Below are 16,669 nucleotides of genomic sequence, written 5' to 3' on the forward strand. Positions count from 1 at the left end.
GACAGCCGAGTGGAAAGTTACGTTGGCGTTTACTCGCGGTGACGCCGGAGCCTTCAGCATTTTCTGGGAACGGACGGCACTCCCCAGACGATCGTGACCGCCGTGGCTGGCTTCAGTAGGCGCTGGCAGCGTTTGGGCATTCCGTGCAGTTAGCACGGAAGTCCCGTAATTAGTGCCGTATGACCTCGCTGCGACCCGACCATGTCATAGCTCAATTACCCTGACAAGGGGTCTCGCCTGTTAGAAAGTGACCTCGTCCGCTCCCTCGCCCCACTCTGCCGTCTCCCTCGCGTGGTGGTAGTAACCGTTGCACATTGCACTCGTTCTGGTAAAGGACAGGGGTGACGGTGCGGTGGGAGCGGGCGGGTGGACCCCCCCCAAAAAAAAATCACCGTGTGTGGAGGGGGGGGGGGGTCGACCCGGCCTCGTGACGCCCGCGGCCGGACTGATTGGCGTTTTGCATGTGCTGTGTGCCGTGTGCGCCCGTCGCGGGACATGGTAACGGGAACTGAGGCTGGTCTGAAGTGGCATAAGCGCCATGGTATGTGGCGGTTTCTAGGGATGGAATTTATTAGAATATTATCAAGGGTTTTGCGTGCTGAGTTGACCTGGCTTTGCATGAATTCAGAGGGGTTATATGGGCAGTCATAATGCAGGTGCTCCTTGGAAAAATGGCCTGATTGTTTGAAGCATAGCGCAGTGGAAATTATTTCTAAGTGAAAAATGTGCCAAAGTAACGATCAAACGCCGGGTGAATTATTGGTAGCCCTTGCCATGATATGAAACTGTTTGGTTTCTAACGCGTTTGAATAGTTCATTGAGCTCGCTTTTTTTGCAAGCGGATTTGAAACCCTCAAACAAGTCTCTTTGTGCGGCACCCGAATGCTTTGTCTGAAATGAAACCCGTCATTTTGCTTGAATATTCACGACTGCCGCCCCATACTGTTTCGATCCAGTGCGTTTCTTTTACCAGCTCCGCCCCGGCTGTCGTGCTCCGACTTGACCTTATATCGTCTCGCCGCTGCTCTTTGCCTGCCCCGGCCAACTCTGACTCCTGACGTGGCTTTGCTGCACGCTCTGAGTTTGCTCCCTCTCCTGACAGCTACCCATTCCTCTGCGCTCCTCAGGAGTACCAGGAGACGCAGAAGAAGCGCGAGGAGCAGCAGCTGGCGCTGGAGAAGGAGCGGCGGGAGCAGGACCGGCTGGAGCAGCTGAAGAAGAAGGACGTCCGCCACCAGAGCGCCGTCGCCTCCACGGAGGTCAAACAGCGACTCCAGGTGAGACTGACGGGGCGCTGTCCTACGGGTCGTCCTTGGGCTGCACTTCCGGTTGTTGGCGTGGGATGTAGTTGTGCTGGTAAACCCACGTGGGTACATTGTGGTTGGGGAAGGCGGGCTGGGTGTTGTATTTAGGACGTGAAATAGTAGGGACGTGACAGAAATGGTTAGAACCGAAGCGTGTGACTACGGGTTGTTAGAAATCTTGGAGTACGTGAACTCCGTTAACGAGGCCGATGTCGAGGTCCACGTCGATGCTTCCGGGTAAACCTCGTATGGTGCTGGAGGCCCCATAGCAAGTGCTTGCGTATGACTGTGTATCAGAAAAGATAAACACAACTAAGTAACTGCCAACTGAACTAACTGCTGGTCCATTGTGACGTTTTGCTGCCGCGTTGCCTTCCGGTTGGTCGCTGAGAAACCTCTCCGGGTAGTGGGCCGCCATCGCCGCTGCTGCGCTCAATCATGGCACCTCTGGCCGGCCGGGGGCTCTTTGTCTGCCCCCGGCTGGAGGCGTGCCAGCGGCTCGGGCCGCCGTGACGTCACTGGCCGCGGGCGCCCGGGGCGAGGCGGGGCGGCTGCCCCCGGCGCGACCTTGACACCGCCGCTGGCACGGCCCCATGCGGCGGCGGCGGCGGCGGCGGCTCGTATTTTGGGAGCGGTGGCGAAAGGGTCCGAGCCGCGATGCCCCGATGGATGCGGGAGCACAGGGAGCTCAGGGCTGGGAGGTGGAGTCGGCGCAGGACGTGTTGGACTTGGCCGAGACCAAGGACGGCCTGTCAGGGGCAGCACGCCCTCGGGAACGCCATGAGTTAACCTCGAGGCGGACGTTGGGTTGCGACCCGCTGCAGCTGTCAGGCGGGAGTTTCATCAGTCATGGCTGATGTGGTTAATTTGTTTGAAATGCGAGCCGACGCCACGACCGGGTGTTTCGGCGAACCTTGTGCTAGTCCCGCCAGAGATATTCGTGGCCCCAGTGACCTCCCCTCCGGCTGCCACATGGACTCGTCCGCAAAAGTAAAGGAACTGCTGCTGGCAATAGATTGGTATTCCTTACCATTAGCTTTATTTGAGCCTTGAAGAAAAAGGACAGGACGCTAACATTAGATGTTACGTGTAATGAGGTTAATTCCAGTCTCGTGCCGGCTCCTGCGGTATCCAGATTCCAGAGTCTCCACGGTCCGTATGGTGTCCACCTGGTGCTGACGTCAGAGGTCGAGTCCACTGGAACTCGAGGGGAGGAACGATCGACACGAGGGGCCGTGTGGAGCCCGCCACGGATATGCTTGACGAGAGTGTACTTACCTGACCAAAGGAGGCATTGTATCGATATCGACTGATAAATATGAAACCGGCTGCATATGCCTTATACGGACGTGATGTTTGATTAGCTATGTCTTTGCCATTGTTGGCACTGAGAATTGAGATTGGATGAACTCAATGAGATCTGCAATGGTATCGAAACGAAATCGTAAGAAATCTAAACCGATCATCACGAGGGTGCTATCGAACCGGAATACCAATCTCATCGTGGCGAACGAACCGCCCGGGACGGTGGCGTCTGCCAAAGTATCGTGCCCAGGCCTTCAGCTGACATCGGTTGGTAGGAACGCAACAGTGGAATGTAGATGACCAATGACCATGTAACTGTCAGTTCTGCCAATGTACTCTCTGACCCTTGGCCGTCAGTTGGCGGTCACTAACCCGTGCTGGATGCGCTTTCATGCTGGTCCGTTAACGAAGATGTTTATTTATTTTAGTGAGTTTGTTTCCCGTATCGTGGCTACTCATCCAAAGCATGCACATGCCCACGCTATTGGTAGAATTATAAGCCAAGGGTATCGATGGTATCGGCATTCGTTTACTCTTGAACGCAGGCAGAGCGCTGGTGTAGGGTATTGGTTATGTAAGTGACGGGTCGACCTCAGCCCAATGCCAGGCAGGCTGGTGCCGAGCGAGTGGCAGTACCGTGGTCAGACTGTGAGGGGCGGATGGTGGCCGGACCAGGACGATATGTCACCAAGCCGGACAGGATGGGACGGCGGAACTGGATCAAACGGGTTCGAGACGGCAGGGAAGAGATATTAGACGAGATGGATAAAGATAGAAGACTGAATCGGGGAGATACTAGTTAAAACTAGTATGAACTGTTTAGGGTCCAGACGAGACTGGAACGGCTCTGGACCAGACGAGACGAGACGAGACGAGACGAGACGAGACGGGACGAGACGGGACGGGACGCGACGAGACGAGAGGAGACCAGGACGAGACGAGACGGGACCAGGACGGGACGCGACGAGAGGAGACGAGAACGCATTGAGGTTATTGGAATTACTCTGTCTTCTTGGTGCCCCTCGCTTTTTTCATGCGATTATTCAGTTGGAATTCTGCGCGTTTGTTTTGCTCATTGCTGCATGTTTTTCAAGCTTTAGCAATATCATTTTTTTTCTCTCTCTCTCTCTCTCTCTCTCTCTCTCTCTCTCTCTCTCTCTCTCTCTTCCTAATAATATTCACGGCTCCTTTGCTAAATTGACTCGAAAATATTTTTATTGCCTTTTTTGCTTATTATCTGTTACCTATAATGCTGATATGAGCATGGGGGAAGGAAGGTATTCAACACCAATAAAAATTAACAACATTATCCACTGTTACCGATGCCAAACAATAGGTAAAGGTTCAACCGAAGCTTAGTAAAACCCAACCACTAAAGCAGAACAAAACTGAACTAGGCCTACCCCTTGTAACACTCAACAATCAGAGGCCATGATAACACTAATGTCCCCGTTTACCGGCGCAGCCCCCATGTTGAGAGGGAGTGGACAGTGGTCATTGGGGATGGTACCCGCGTGAGGCGTACTGGTCGCGCTGGAGCTATTATTACTCAGATTTTTAATCGAAACCGGTTCTGCGCCCCTTGGAATGGTGTTTGCTCGTCTTACCATGGCCGGCCTTCGACTATTTTGGGACCAGGCTGACCTTGGATGTTGATCTGGTCTTCGTAATGTTGTAGTGCTCGTTGGCTGGGGGGGGGGGGGATTGCTCATTGTTTGATGCTCGTGGTTGCAGTGGCAGAACCATTTTTGGTGGAGCGTTTTTAGAGGCAGCTGTCCGGTATTGTTAGCTGCGGCGGAGTTACGTAGGTAATAGAAGGGTTCCGTAGATGGTCCGGCTCGTTCATGCGAGCATTAAGATAAGTGCGTCCTACGGGTTGTATATTGAGCGATGTGCTGACGTGTACATTACCTGATGGTTGTTACATATGCTACGCTTCCTTGTGTTCATGTCTGTGCCTTACGAGACCAAAAGGATCTGAAGCTACATGAAGTTTCCGTGTTACCTACCTATATTGTGTGGTGTAGCGTCCGGCCGCGCAGTAGCGCAATTGTCATTAAAGGTAGTGTGCCACCTTTGAAAGATTTCCCATTTTATTTTTCCTAGGATAAGAAGCTTCTGTTTTTACCTAATATCGCAAAAAAAATCAAAAATGGGCCTGGAATAGTGCCTTTTTCGCCTAAAAGTTTATCGGTTTTTCGATATGTATAACAACTGTAGTGGGCTGACCTGCAAACAGGCGTCGGCAACAATCGCGAATGCGGCGCACATGTGACAATAAGCAAAGGTCATTATAGAGTTACGACGTACGGGAATGAGTTATCAGCTGTCTAATCGTAGACAACACAATGTCGAGCCTTAAACTGTAAGCCTGTATTGGTATTGTTTCTTTTATTTGGCTGTCGAACATTATTTATGGTTTGAAATATGATTTTATGTAAAATAATTGATATGAAAAAGCCGTCTCTTAAGTTATGACCCCATTTCACCACACGCAAGTGGCAGAAATGACAATGATCAGCTGACGCATTTTTCTTGGCCGAAGTCAGAGCGCACGGCCCGACGCACCACCACCGCACCACAAAGTATGAGCAGAAGCCGCGCCCAAAGCCAGGGCCCCGGTAACGTGAGGTAGCCGAGTCGGGGCAGCGTGCGCTGACCCAAGCCGGGGCCGCAACTTTGGGCGCGGTCTACCGCATCCCCGCGGGCAGCCCCGGGCTATCACATGACACCGGGAGGACGCGCGGCCCCGGCTTGGGTCAGCGCACGCTGCCCCGACTCGGCTAACTCACGTTACCGGGGCCCTGGCTTTGGGCGCGGTCTACCGCACCACCTAACAGGCGTGTTCGAAACCGCAGGAGATGATGATGAACGGGTTTATCGAAACTTGATTGGATGAGCATATCGGTAATAGCGATTTCAGTGTGTGCATTTATTGTTCATAGTGGTGTGAAATGTGGTTGGGGTACGACCGACAACCCGTCGGGGCGAATTTCGCACTGGGGTACTCAAAATTTGAAGAATTTAAGACGTTTCCATGAGTTTTGAAGGTATGGATAAGTTCTAAAAATCCGGTTCTCCTTATCTGGGCCATTAACTCCATACGGTCCAGGAAAGCTGGCACACTACCTTTAATGTGCTTGCATTAATTTTTGTGATTGTTTTTGTTACATGTTATATAAGCCCTTTTACCCCAACGTCAGATAGTGAGGACTGCCATTCTTTTCTGCCAGTTTCCGTTTACGGCACATCTAACCTCATGCCTCCAGCTCCAGCTAGCTCTCTGTCCGCTACCCAGAGCTCCTCGCTGCGGTCTGTGAGCGCCCGCCGGTGGAACTCGGCCCCTCACGCTGTGCCGTCTCTCCGACAGGAGTTTGTGCTGCAGAAGAAGCAGCGGGAGGCGGCCGCCGCCAGCTCACCCTACCGAAACTGGTGAGTCCCCCTCCCTCCTTCGACCTCCCCCCCCCCCCCACCACCACCAAACGGGTCACTGTGTGTGGCGCGTGCCCTGCCACGTCGGCAGCTAGCCGTCTGGCGCGAGGTGAGCCTATTCAGGGGCACCAACCCAAAGGATCAATACAACGCACAGCATTTCCTTAGAATAATTATATAATGCAATGTAGAGTGTATGCTCAGCGGCAATAATGTCAATACTGGCAGCCGACTAATGAAAGACGCCTTGCGTAGTTTTAATTTAGTTATTTAGTTATTTTCCGGCAAGGGAGTGAATGATGGGTTGCACCAGACAGACACTATGCTCTTATATAAACGACCAGCGCCGGCGTAGCTCTTGTAGAGCTGTGTGCGGACCATACAGATCATTTTGTCCTTTTCGTGCTTCTGAGCACGCTTCCATTCACTCAAAGAGATACAATTTCAGCGTAAATAACGCATAAACCGAATGTGCCGTACTACTGTATCACACTCACGTCGCGTTGTATGATCTGCGCTTGCTTGGAACATATAATGGAACGCTAGTGAATAGAAGCATTGCCCCTCAAAAAGGTACTTCGGATTCAACATTTTTCGAGCGATGAAGCGCGAGGGACAATCTTGCTCGCGCTGCGTAGTTTCTGGGACTGACTACGGGGGGGGGGGGGAGGGGGCGACGTACCGGCTATCATTTGTCACCCTCCCTCACCTGTGTGAGGCAGTGAAACTCCACCCCCTATTCACTGGCCAGCTCTGTACGCCGACGCACCTCTGAATTGCAAAGCAACATAACGGTCAATTTAATCGCCATTTTAGTCATGCCTCGGTAATCCTGTTAGTCCCCCCCCCCACCCCTTTGGTCCTGTTACTACCTGCAGTGGTGGGGTATGGGTGGCTGCAGCACTATCTTAGCGAATATCATATGACGTATGCTACGGTTGTATGCAGACGGGAAACGCTGTGCTGAATCCATGTTACTTAACCAAACTCTATGGAGCAGTGCACTGATATTTGCATTTTGGGCATGCTGATAAAAGTCTTTTCTACCCATATCATTATCTATGTCCGCACTCATAGCCCATAGGTGCCCTTTTCTGTTAGGGCAGCGGCAGAATGATAAAATGTACCTATCATTAACATCTTAATTCCATGGACGAATGCCACCGTGCTAAAATCCCCCTTATCTTATATTGGTCCATTTTTGATCACTTTTTAAAGATCGTCATACCCCTTCAATGGCAAACTTTCCGGGAATCTACCGTCGCCACGGCTCGTTGCTCGGTCTCCGCCTCGGTGTGGTTTTTGCGGCGTGTCCCGGCCCGGCGTCCGATGGTGATCGACCAACACGGGTCGCTCGCTGTCCGCCCGACCGCTAAATAAATCACGCACCGGACCCGGTCCTCAGATGACCTTGACCTTTAGCCGGTCGTGCGGGGTCATTTCCGAGCCCCCGTGTCGCCTGCGGAGGTGGCACCAATCGGGGGGGGGGGGGGGGTGAATCAGGGTACGCGGGGCTGGGTGGGAACTGGGGAGACTAATGAGGGCGGTTGGTGAGAGACATGAATCCCGGGGAGTGCCAGGGGCGCCGCGAAGACCAGGCCGGGGGTGACTCAGCCCGCAGTGACCGATGAAGTCACCGTGCCGCCGGGCGGGTCAGTAGCCCCACCGAGGACGGACGCGACGTCGATTGTGTCGTGCGTCGTTGCCATGGCGACCAGAATGCCGGATGGCCCCGGAAGTTGTTCCAGGGGTCGATGTTATTTTCATGACCACCTGCCGCTTCCCAACCACACGGCTCAATAGGCCGTGATATTTTTACGTTGTTTAATTTCTTGTTTCATCAATAGGTCTTTCGCCTTGGATCATGCCTTTTATGCCGTTGTTATGGTTTAGAAATTAATTTGGATGCCATTTTCATGAGGTATGCATCGGCCACAACCTCGGCCTCAACCATAACCTCATCATGACGCTTCAAAGAATTCGTCGTGAATTTCCGTGTAACTATTAATAGGTTCCCTGGCTGTTAGCACCTGCAGTTATTCATACATACTGGGTCTTAATGCTTTGCCTGTCTTTGCAATGCTATCGCCTGTCCGCCATGCGTCACATAAGGAACCGTGGTCGTTAAAGCCATGACACATGTGATGTTTTTATTACTGCATTTTGATGCACTCTTAGACGGTAGACCATATTATCAAGCATCTCATCAAACTCTTTTGCAATATTCAATTATTCATGCATTATTATCTCATTTTATTTTGACTGCCGCTCTGGGCAACCGAGCAAGGAAGTTGCACTTGTCTGTCAATAAAAAAGGATTAAAACGTTCTACTCAAAAAGTGGCATAAATTGAAGCGGCATATGCCGTTTGTCGTGGACCCTGAGCTGCTTGGATGTAGCTGATATTTGGCAGCGGTTGATATCAATAATTAGAGACGCACACTCCATCGATTGCAGCTCTTCCTTGCCCGATAGATAAGCTAACGATCGGTCACTCGATAGGCTAGTCCCCGGTTGTCGCTCCCACTGAACGCAATCGATCTGCATGCTGGCCCGTTGGCAATGTGTTACCGGGCGGTTGGTATGGCTAGTCTTGTTTAACGAAGCGATTATTTGACCTTGATGCATCAGTTGCAAAGTTCTTGTCAGCCTTACAGTAGTTTGGTTGATAGATGGTTGCATGCTTCTAGCTAGAGACTTGATTTAAGTGCATTTAAAGTAGACTCAGCTGCACGATTCTTGCAGTTCGAGTTCCTAGAACATACTAGTTGTAATGTTTACCCCATATTTTCTGACATGGTTTGAATAGCTTCCTATAACTAGAACCAATTTTCAATTTTCATATCCGATGCCCCTAACCCCGCCCTACTGAGACCACGAGTCTCCCAGTGTGTCTAACAGCCTGCCTCCCCTTCTCTCGCCCTCTCTTTACTCTCTGTGTGTGAGTGCCGTGCACTAACTCCCTGCCTGTTCTGTCGGCGACCCGGCGGCAGCGGCAACACCAGCGGCCGGAACAGCCTGGTGCACCAGCGCTCCACCGAGAAAGCTAACGCCACGTCCCACCCCTACAGGCCGCCGGTCCTCTCCAAGTATGACGACGAGTTCTGCCCGCTGCGCAAAACCGGTACGTGCGCCGACGCGCCTGCTCGTGTGTGTGTGTGTGCAGTTTGACCAGAGTTTGGCGTGCCGCGCCGCTTCGGCCGGGCCGAGCGGCCGAGTTTGGCGAGTGTTGTTCCTTTTGCGGTATCCGCACGCAGTATAAACTACATTCCTCTAGTTATGCCTGGCTAGTGGCTACGACCCCTTAATGTCTGTCTTGAGCATTGAACAACATTCCGTTATGAAATAGATTGGTTTGCGCTCGCTCGAAGTAACACCGCCGTGGCTATTGCGTCGTTTATGCTGTCACGCGCGGCCATCATTTTAACCTTTCTCGTCTGCGCTCTGAGCCACGTGTCTCCCACGTGTACCCCGCGTGTGACTCCGCGAGTGCCACTGCGTGTCCCGCGCCGGCGGTCGGCCGACCCTGCCTGCCTGGCTGTGGAGTGTGGACCCTACCGGGCCCACTGACTCGCTTCAGCGGCGGGGCCGATGGCATTTTTAGCCACTCTATTTCGGCGTTGGCGGGGCCGTCCGACCCGCGGTGGCCACCTCGCGCGGTGGGCGGCCGAGCTCTGCTATCCCCGGTGGCGGGCCGGGTCCGTTCGACCCCCGTTTATGCGGCCCGATGTGGTTCCTCTTCGGCGTTTCTTCGCTGAGGATGAAGAGGACCTCCTTGTTTTTTCCTCACTTCTGATGAGACATCTAACGACTGCGCCCTAATTTCCTCCCACGTCTTCGTTCCATCGTGTCCGGGGACTGTGCCGTCAAGCGACAGCCAAACGAGCGAGCGAGCGATTGACGTCAATCTTTTCTGCGACGTCGCCGCTGTGGAACTGGCGGCGCGCGGAGCTGTGTTCCGTCAGCCGGCAGTAACTCTGCTCCGTCAGCCGGCAGTAATCGGGTGCCGGCGCCGTGACGCCGGTCTGTCTGCCGATGACGCATGCCGCCGCCACCGACACCGCCGCCCTCATACAGGAGCCCTGCTGCGCGCATGGTGTGCCACAACTTGTAATTGACTCCCAGACTGGCGCGCGGAGATTCGCCGAGAGGCGATGCGCGTCTGTTGCCGCCACAGCCGCCGCCATGTGCGTTAAAAATTCCCGCATGGGGCACAGTGCAGACTAATTACTTTCGGGAAATAATGTGTCAGTTTCTGGGAATACGGGTCAGCGCGTTATTGGTCTCCCGAGGCCAAAGGAATTGCGCGCATGTGATCTGGTTTTCATGGATGGTGCGCTGTCCGGAGCGTGCTCTGAATTTGACGAGAAGCTGTGAGGGTGCAGGCCTACGGCGCTAGGATGGAGAAGTTATTGATCACTTGGGCCAGGCTCAGATTGCCGAGAAGATATTTTGTGTGCATAGCGCTACAGAAAACTTTGCTTTAGTTGCAAGATGGTATTCGTGTGATAATCGCCAGCTCTTTTTCATGTCGAGGGAAAGATAAGTTTCACGATTATGTCGTTTGGTGAAATCGAGTATTAACCATAGCGTTCACTATCGTCCACATTTCAACCCAGCATCTGGCAAAGCATCATATTTGTAGTGAGTTTAGTGAAGATTTCATCTCAACTATGTCAATTTCATGTAACTTTGTTAGCTGAATTGGTCTGCGCTCTAGAAACCGAGCTTAACGTTCGTGATTGATCAGCGGTTGCTTGCCAGGGAGGCATGTCAGCGAGATCACAGGAGCGGTGCTACTGAGCATGCTATTAGCAGCTACTGATCCCGTTGTGGTCCCGTCTGGTCCTTTGGTGTAGTCTGGTCCTCTCATCATCATCGTCATCAACTGTTTATTGGTAATACAAATTAAACGCATAATATATAGTAAAATAAGAGGAGGCACAAAAGCCAAAGGGCTTAAGTCTCGGTGTCAACTCTCGTGATGCAGTGCACCGGAAATATGCATCGATACTAGCGCAGACACACATACATGCATACATACATACATACACATACATACAAACATACATACATACATACATACACGTCTGAACACATTCATCATCTCTCATACTTCGAACATACGCTCAGTCAGAAGTTCGCTCGACCGCCGCCACGTCGCTGGCCACCGCCCGCAGCCACCGCCCCCGCACGCCCCGCCAGGAGGCCGCGCCCGGCCGGGTCCCCGGGTGAAGTTAGAAAACGCATGAGAATCTGTGAGTATCTTGTATAAATTTTTGGAAGTGGCGTGCCACCGCCCGACCGCCGACACCGTCGAGGCCTGAGCCGTGCAGGAGGATTTCCAGTTGGATGGTTTTAGGTTGAAGTGTAAAGTTGGATTGTAGGCTTCGGGATATATTTTGGTTCATTTCGTCTCTTTGTCGTGTGTATAATGGGCATGAGAAAATAAAGTGTGCTGTGCTTTCTTGAGGGAAACCGCACAGACAAGCTGGAGAGTCAGTTTTCTGAATTTTGTATAAATGCTCTGCTCCTGGTCCGGTCCCAGCGTGGGTAGCGCCGGTCGCGTCAGCCTCTGATTGCCCTCCGTGCCGCGCTGTGGGCGGTACCGCTCTCAGACTGGTCCCGGTGACCGGCTGTCAGTACCAGACTGACCCCCGGTGCCGCCCGGAGGCTATTTTCGATCTGCGGCCGAATCACCCGCCGTTCAGGGCCGCCGCCGGAATCTGAGGAATCCGTGCTCGCCACCTGTGACGCACGTTCGAGTCGAGCCGACGGCGGGTCGCCGCCGCTTTCCGGGCCGCCTTGGCACCCCGCTCCAAAGAGTGAGGGACGTTTTGGCCGCCGGTCGCTGGCTGGGGTGTTCAATTGAGAAAGCGGAGCTCGTATAAATATCGAGATTCCCGGGCGGCCATCCGCCGCCGCTGTATCGGCGGGTGTGGTTGGCTGGCGAGCTACTCATTCAAAGAGGCCACACCGGGCCAATCTCCGCGGCCGGCTCAGACATCAACAAACCGCCGTCCAACTTGCGCTTTAATTCTTATAATGTTTTACTTTAGAGCGTTAACATCGGCTTGTGTCCAAACCTAAATAGCTTAAAGGCGTTATAAATTGAATTTAGAGCATAACATTGAACGCACGAGATGAGACGGCTCTAGTTCGCCCCTCCAAACGCCGCTCGCGACAAGGTGTTTTGTGTGATAACCCGCCTGGAGTGCCGTGCCGCACTGACCCATTGCCGCCCCGTGCCGTGCCGTGCCGTGTCCGTCGTACTAACCCCGCCCCGTACCCGTGTGCCCCTCTAACCTGTAGCCTCGGAGCCCAACATCAGCCTGAAGGCCCGCATCAAGCAGCGAGTGCTGGAGAGGTGTGCCGGCTCACCGCTGGGACGGCGGTTCCACGAGCAGGCTGGACGGCCCATCAAACATAAGAGCAAGCTGACCTGTGAGTATCAACCGCGTGAGTGGGTTTGTGCGTATGTGTTGAAATGGATACGCTGTGGGGGTGCTGTTGCACGCTTATGTGATAATAGGTGTGTACTGTGTAATGTGTATGGTGGGGACTTGTGGCGAGACATGATAGTATAAGGCTGAGTTAACTGGTCAGGCGCAGTGATCTTGAGTCTCGGAGCCTGTGTTTAGATACCGATTGTTGTGGTCAGATGCCTGTGAAGTGCGTGTACAGTGCACAGACTCTGCGCTGTATAAAGCAGTAGCTTAGCTGATGTGTTAAATCTCTTTGTGATTACGTTAGGGTGGCTCATGCAAGCTAGTTCGTGGCCTTTCTGAGTTGTCCAAATTAAAACGATCAATCATCTGTGTGACGACATTGATACCTGACAATGCGGCAACATGCTTAACATGCCAGCCCAATGAAATCTCATATCGGTGCGTCCATGTCGACGTCTAAATCTCGTTCCTTTCCAGCGTACAACATTCTTTAGCCTTTCATGGGTAGCAGCGAGCTAAGATATAGCGTTTCCACTCAATATCTTGTTTACAAGCTGGTGCTGTTGATCGGCTTGGAGGGTGTATGGGGTTCATCTAAATCTCCAGTAGCGGGACACGGTCTCCCGGCGCCAGCTGTGTACGGCGGAGATCGTCTCAGCGACCCTGTGTCCCTTCCAGTCCGGCGCAGGTCGTCCTAGCGCGCCTGTATTAGCGTGGCGACGCGGCGAAGATTGTCCCAGCGACCCTGCTGTCTCTGCCAGGTCACGGCGAGGATCATTCCAGCAACCCTGCCGACCCTGGCAGTCCGGCGCAGGTCGTCTTAGCGAGCCTGTTGTCCCATTAGTGTGGCGGAGATTGTCCCAGCGACCCTGCCGCCTCCGCCAGGTCGCGGCGGCACCCACGCGCGACAGCTCGCGTTCTCCTGGAATCCCCAGAGTCCGGCGCCGGCGTTTCGCCGAAACGTGCACCGCCTTTGCGCTGATTGATAGGGTCCGTACGGTCGCTGTCACGATCGCTAGAGCCGATCGCTGGAACGGCAGTAATCCGCGACTCAGGGACGCGCAGAGAGAAAAAGCGCCCAGTTTTACGTGGGTGTGCTCGGCGACCGTGTTCGTAGAAACCGTTTAATGGCCGCTTGCCTCTTGGAACTCCTAGATTTTGCCGTTTAATAGGGTTATATCCTGTTTACCTCCCCGTATTATTTCTTGCATCATACCAGGGTGTAGTAAGCTGCCCCTAAGACTTTTGACAGGATGTTTTTTAGTGTCACTGTTCAGCTAAATGATTAGTTGATTTGTTTCCGTGTGACTCGCTTCCCCTTTGTAAGGATATTGGTGTGCCATGATGGGAGATTTTACGTCGTCAGGCCCCAGTTATCGAGTTCGTGGACCCCACTCAGCATAGTGAGTAGTGCCCTTAAACGGCAGACCGCAGGGTTATCCGTTCATAATGTTCAGACTGCTCTGTAGTGCGCGAATAGGCCCGCAGCGACTCCGTTCGTAGCGAATATCTTGCAATATGCTTGCAACTGGTCGACTCTTTTCTGCACTTGCTGGTAAACCAGAAACAGTTCAGTTTTCGTATACCAAGCTGATTCAGCGCTGGCAGTGGCGGATATGGGCACACTTTTCGGAGGATATGAACTGTAAGCTGTCAAAATTGATCATTTTTGTTTTTGTTCTCACCCGATCAGGAGCATTACGTTCATCATAAACTGTGTTGTGGAAGTGCCTTCCACCTCCATCTAGCTCCGTGTGTAATTTGCGTTATCTGCTGTGTTGGCTGGTCGGTGCGGCCGCTCCAGCCCGCCGGTGCGGCGGTATGACGTGGTGTGGCGCCCAACTCTGGCGCCTGGCGGTCGGATCGGCCGCCGAGGCCCGGCCCGTGCAAGCCGGGTTGCCGGGCCGGTTTTGACGGCTTACTGGGCTGGGCGACCCGTGTGTGGACTGCTTTTCCATATTGTCTGGCTTCGCGCGGGGTGGCTATTGTCCCATCCTGTCCATGCTGTCAACCTTGAAGCGCGCTTCTTCGATTAGGCTCAGTGCATGTAAGTGACGTTTCTTTGGCAAGCGAATGGTGAGCTGACCCTCTGTGGCATCCTTAATGCTGTCAACAACCCAATAATCTTCATGGAACTTGTGTTTGGGTTGGGAAAATCCGTCGATTGGTCGTACCCATAAACCACGCCGGTTGCGGCCGTGACGGCCGTGGCCCGGCCTCGGTCAAAGGTCACGGCAACGTCCGCCGGACGAGAATAGAGGCCCGGTCAATACGCACCTAATAAGGACCGGCTGTCAGCGGACCTGCGTGCGCCGTCCCTGCCGCTGCCGACACGTATTAATAGGGGACACGAATATAACACCGGCGCCAGCGATTAGTTCCTGGAAAATGGACAAGACCGGTACTAATAATATCTTTCTTTTCGTTTCGTGGCTAAGACTGGTGAATGGCATATGCGACGTAATGATTGAAAATAGCGTCCTGACGAGGGAATACTGAATGTTTTCCACCCTCCCGCGCCTTTCAGTTATTTTTGGACCGCCTTCGGGTTTAATCTCGCAAGTTCGTTTTACATTTATATTTTATGCATTTGAATTTTGATGCGTGTTACCTGCATTATCCCACGCACTAACCAGTAACCTAATTTGTAAACTTTGATAACTTCATTTACAGGTTCGTGGTAAATTATTCATACACCATCCTTTTATTATTATTATTTTAACTTTCGTAGCCGCTACAGCTTCCTTAGTCCCCCAAGGAATAGATTGAAACAGCATGAATAATTTATCGTGAAGTGTGAACATGAATCCGTCCCAGTTCAATAATAATACCTGCATTATTCAAACAGGCTGGTTTGTTGTATATTTTGTATAAGAACTGATTTAATTTGCTTCATTTTCCGTCAGTGAGCTAACTGGGAGGAGCACTGCCGCAGTTTGCCGTCATTCATAGACCGCTGCCGACACGTATTAATAGGGGACACGAATATAACACCGGCGCCAGCGATTAGTTCCTGGAAAATGGACAAGACCGGTACTAATAATATCTTTCTTTTCGTTTCGTGGCTAAGACTGGTGAATGGCATATGCGACGTAATGATTGAAAATAGCGTCCTGACGAGGGAATACTGAATGTTTTCCACCCTCCCGCGCCTTTCAGTTATTTTTGGACCGCCTTCGGGTTTAATCTCGCAAGTTCGTTTTACATTTATATTTTATGCATTTGAATTTTGATGCGTGTTACCTGCATTATCCCACGCACTAACCAGTAACCTAATTTGTAAACTTTGATAACTTCATTTACAGGTTCGTGGTAAATTATTCATACACCATCCTTTTATTATTATTATTTTAACTTTCGTAGCCGCTACAGCTTCCTTAGTCCCCCAAGGAATAGATTGAAACAGCATGAATAATTTATCGTGAAGTGTGAACATGAATCCGTCCCAGTTCAATAATAATACCTGCATTATTCAAACAGGCTGGTTTGTTGTATATTTTGTATAAGAACTGATTTAATTTGCTTCATTTTCCGTCAGTGAGCTAACTGGGAGGAGCACTGCCGCAGTTTGCCGTCATTCATAGACCGGCATCTGCGATGCCGGGCTCCGCATCGCGGGACCGCAGGTTGTTTGAGCAAGCACCTTTGTAAACGCAGCAAAAACGCCCGCCACCAAACGAGAGGATGAGCCTTGCACGTGCAGACCGGAGTCGGTGTGCTACGGACTGACGTGCACGGCACCCTATTCGTCGGTCTATAGCGGTGTGCCAAATTTGAGTGCAATCGACCCGGCCGTTTTCGAGATCTGGAAGCGACACCCTGCACGTGCGCACGTGCAGCCTAGGCCCCAATTGACTTGTGCACGGCACTCTATTCGCCGGTTTCTAGCGGTGTACCAAATTGAAGCTCAATCGGCCCCGTCAATTTCAAGATCTGTAAGCGACCCCTACACGTGCGCTCGTGGAGCTGCACCCCAACCGTGGCACATGAAAATACATACTAACTGACTTGTGCACGGCACCCTACTAACCAGTCTCTAGCGGTATACCAAATTTGAGCACAGTCGGCCCAGCCGTTCTTGAGATCTGGAAGCGTCAGCCTGCACGTGCGCACGTGCATAACGGGTCCCATCTGACTTGTGCACGGCACCCTACTTACCAGCCTCTAGCGGTGTGCCAA

The 16,669-nt window shown here is 52.4% G+C and overlaps 1 protein-coding gene across 8 annotated transcripts in view; it reads left to right on the forward strand.

The window, feature by feature from the left end:
• LOC122392176 (histone deacetylase 4-like) overlaps window positions 1–16,669 on the forward strand; it is a 107,073-nt gene that overhangs the window by 56,979 nt on the left and 33,425 nt on the right. For 7 of the 8 annotated variants that reach the window (XM_043386771.1, XM_043386772.1, XM_043386776.1 and 4 more), the window contains 4 exons: window positions 1,128–1,277; window positions 5,980–6,041; window positions 9,035–9,165; window positions 12,354–12,485. In XM_043386771.1, coding sequence (XP_043242706.1) covers window positions 1,128–1,277; window positions 5,980–6,041; window positions 9,035–9,165; window positions 12,354–12,485 — 475 coding nt within the window. The remainder of the gene's footprint in view (window positions 1–1,127; window positions 1,278–5,979; window positions 6,042–9,034; window positions 9,166–12,353; window positions 12,486–16,669) is intronic. The other variant, XM_043386774.1, reaches the window with a different exon arrangement.

Source organism: Amphibalanus amphitrite, unplaced genomic scaffold (assembly GCF_019059575.1).
Source record: "Amphibalanus amphitrite isolate SeventyFive unplaced genomic scaffold, NRLGWU_Aamphi_draft 000473F_arrow, whole genome shotgun sequence".
Classification (NCBI taxonomy): domain Eukaryota; kingdom Metazoa; phylum Arthropoda; class Thecostraca; order Balanomorpha; family Balanidae; genus Amphibalanus; species Amphibalanus amphitrite.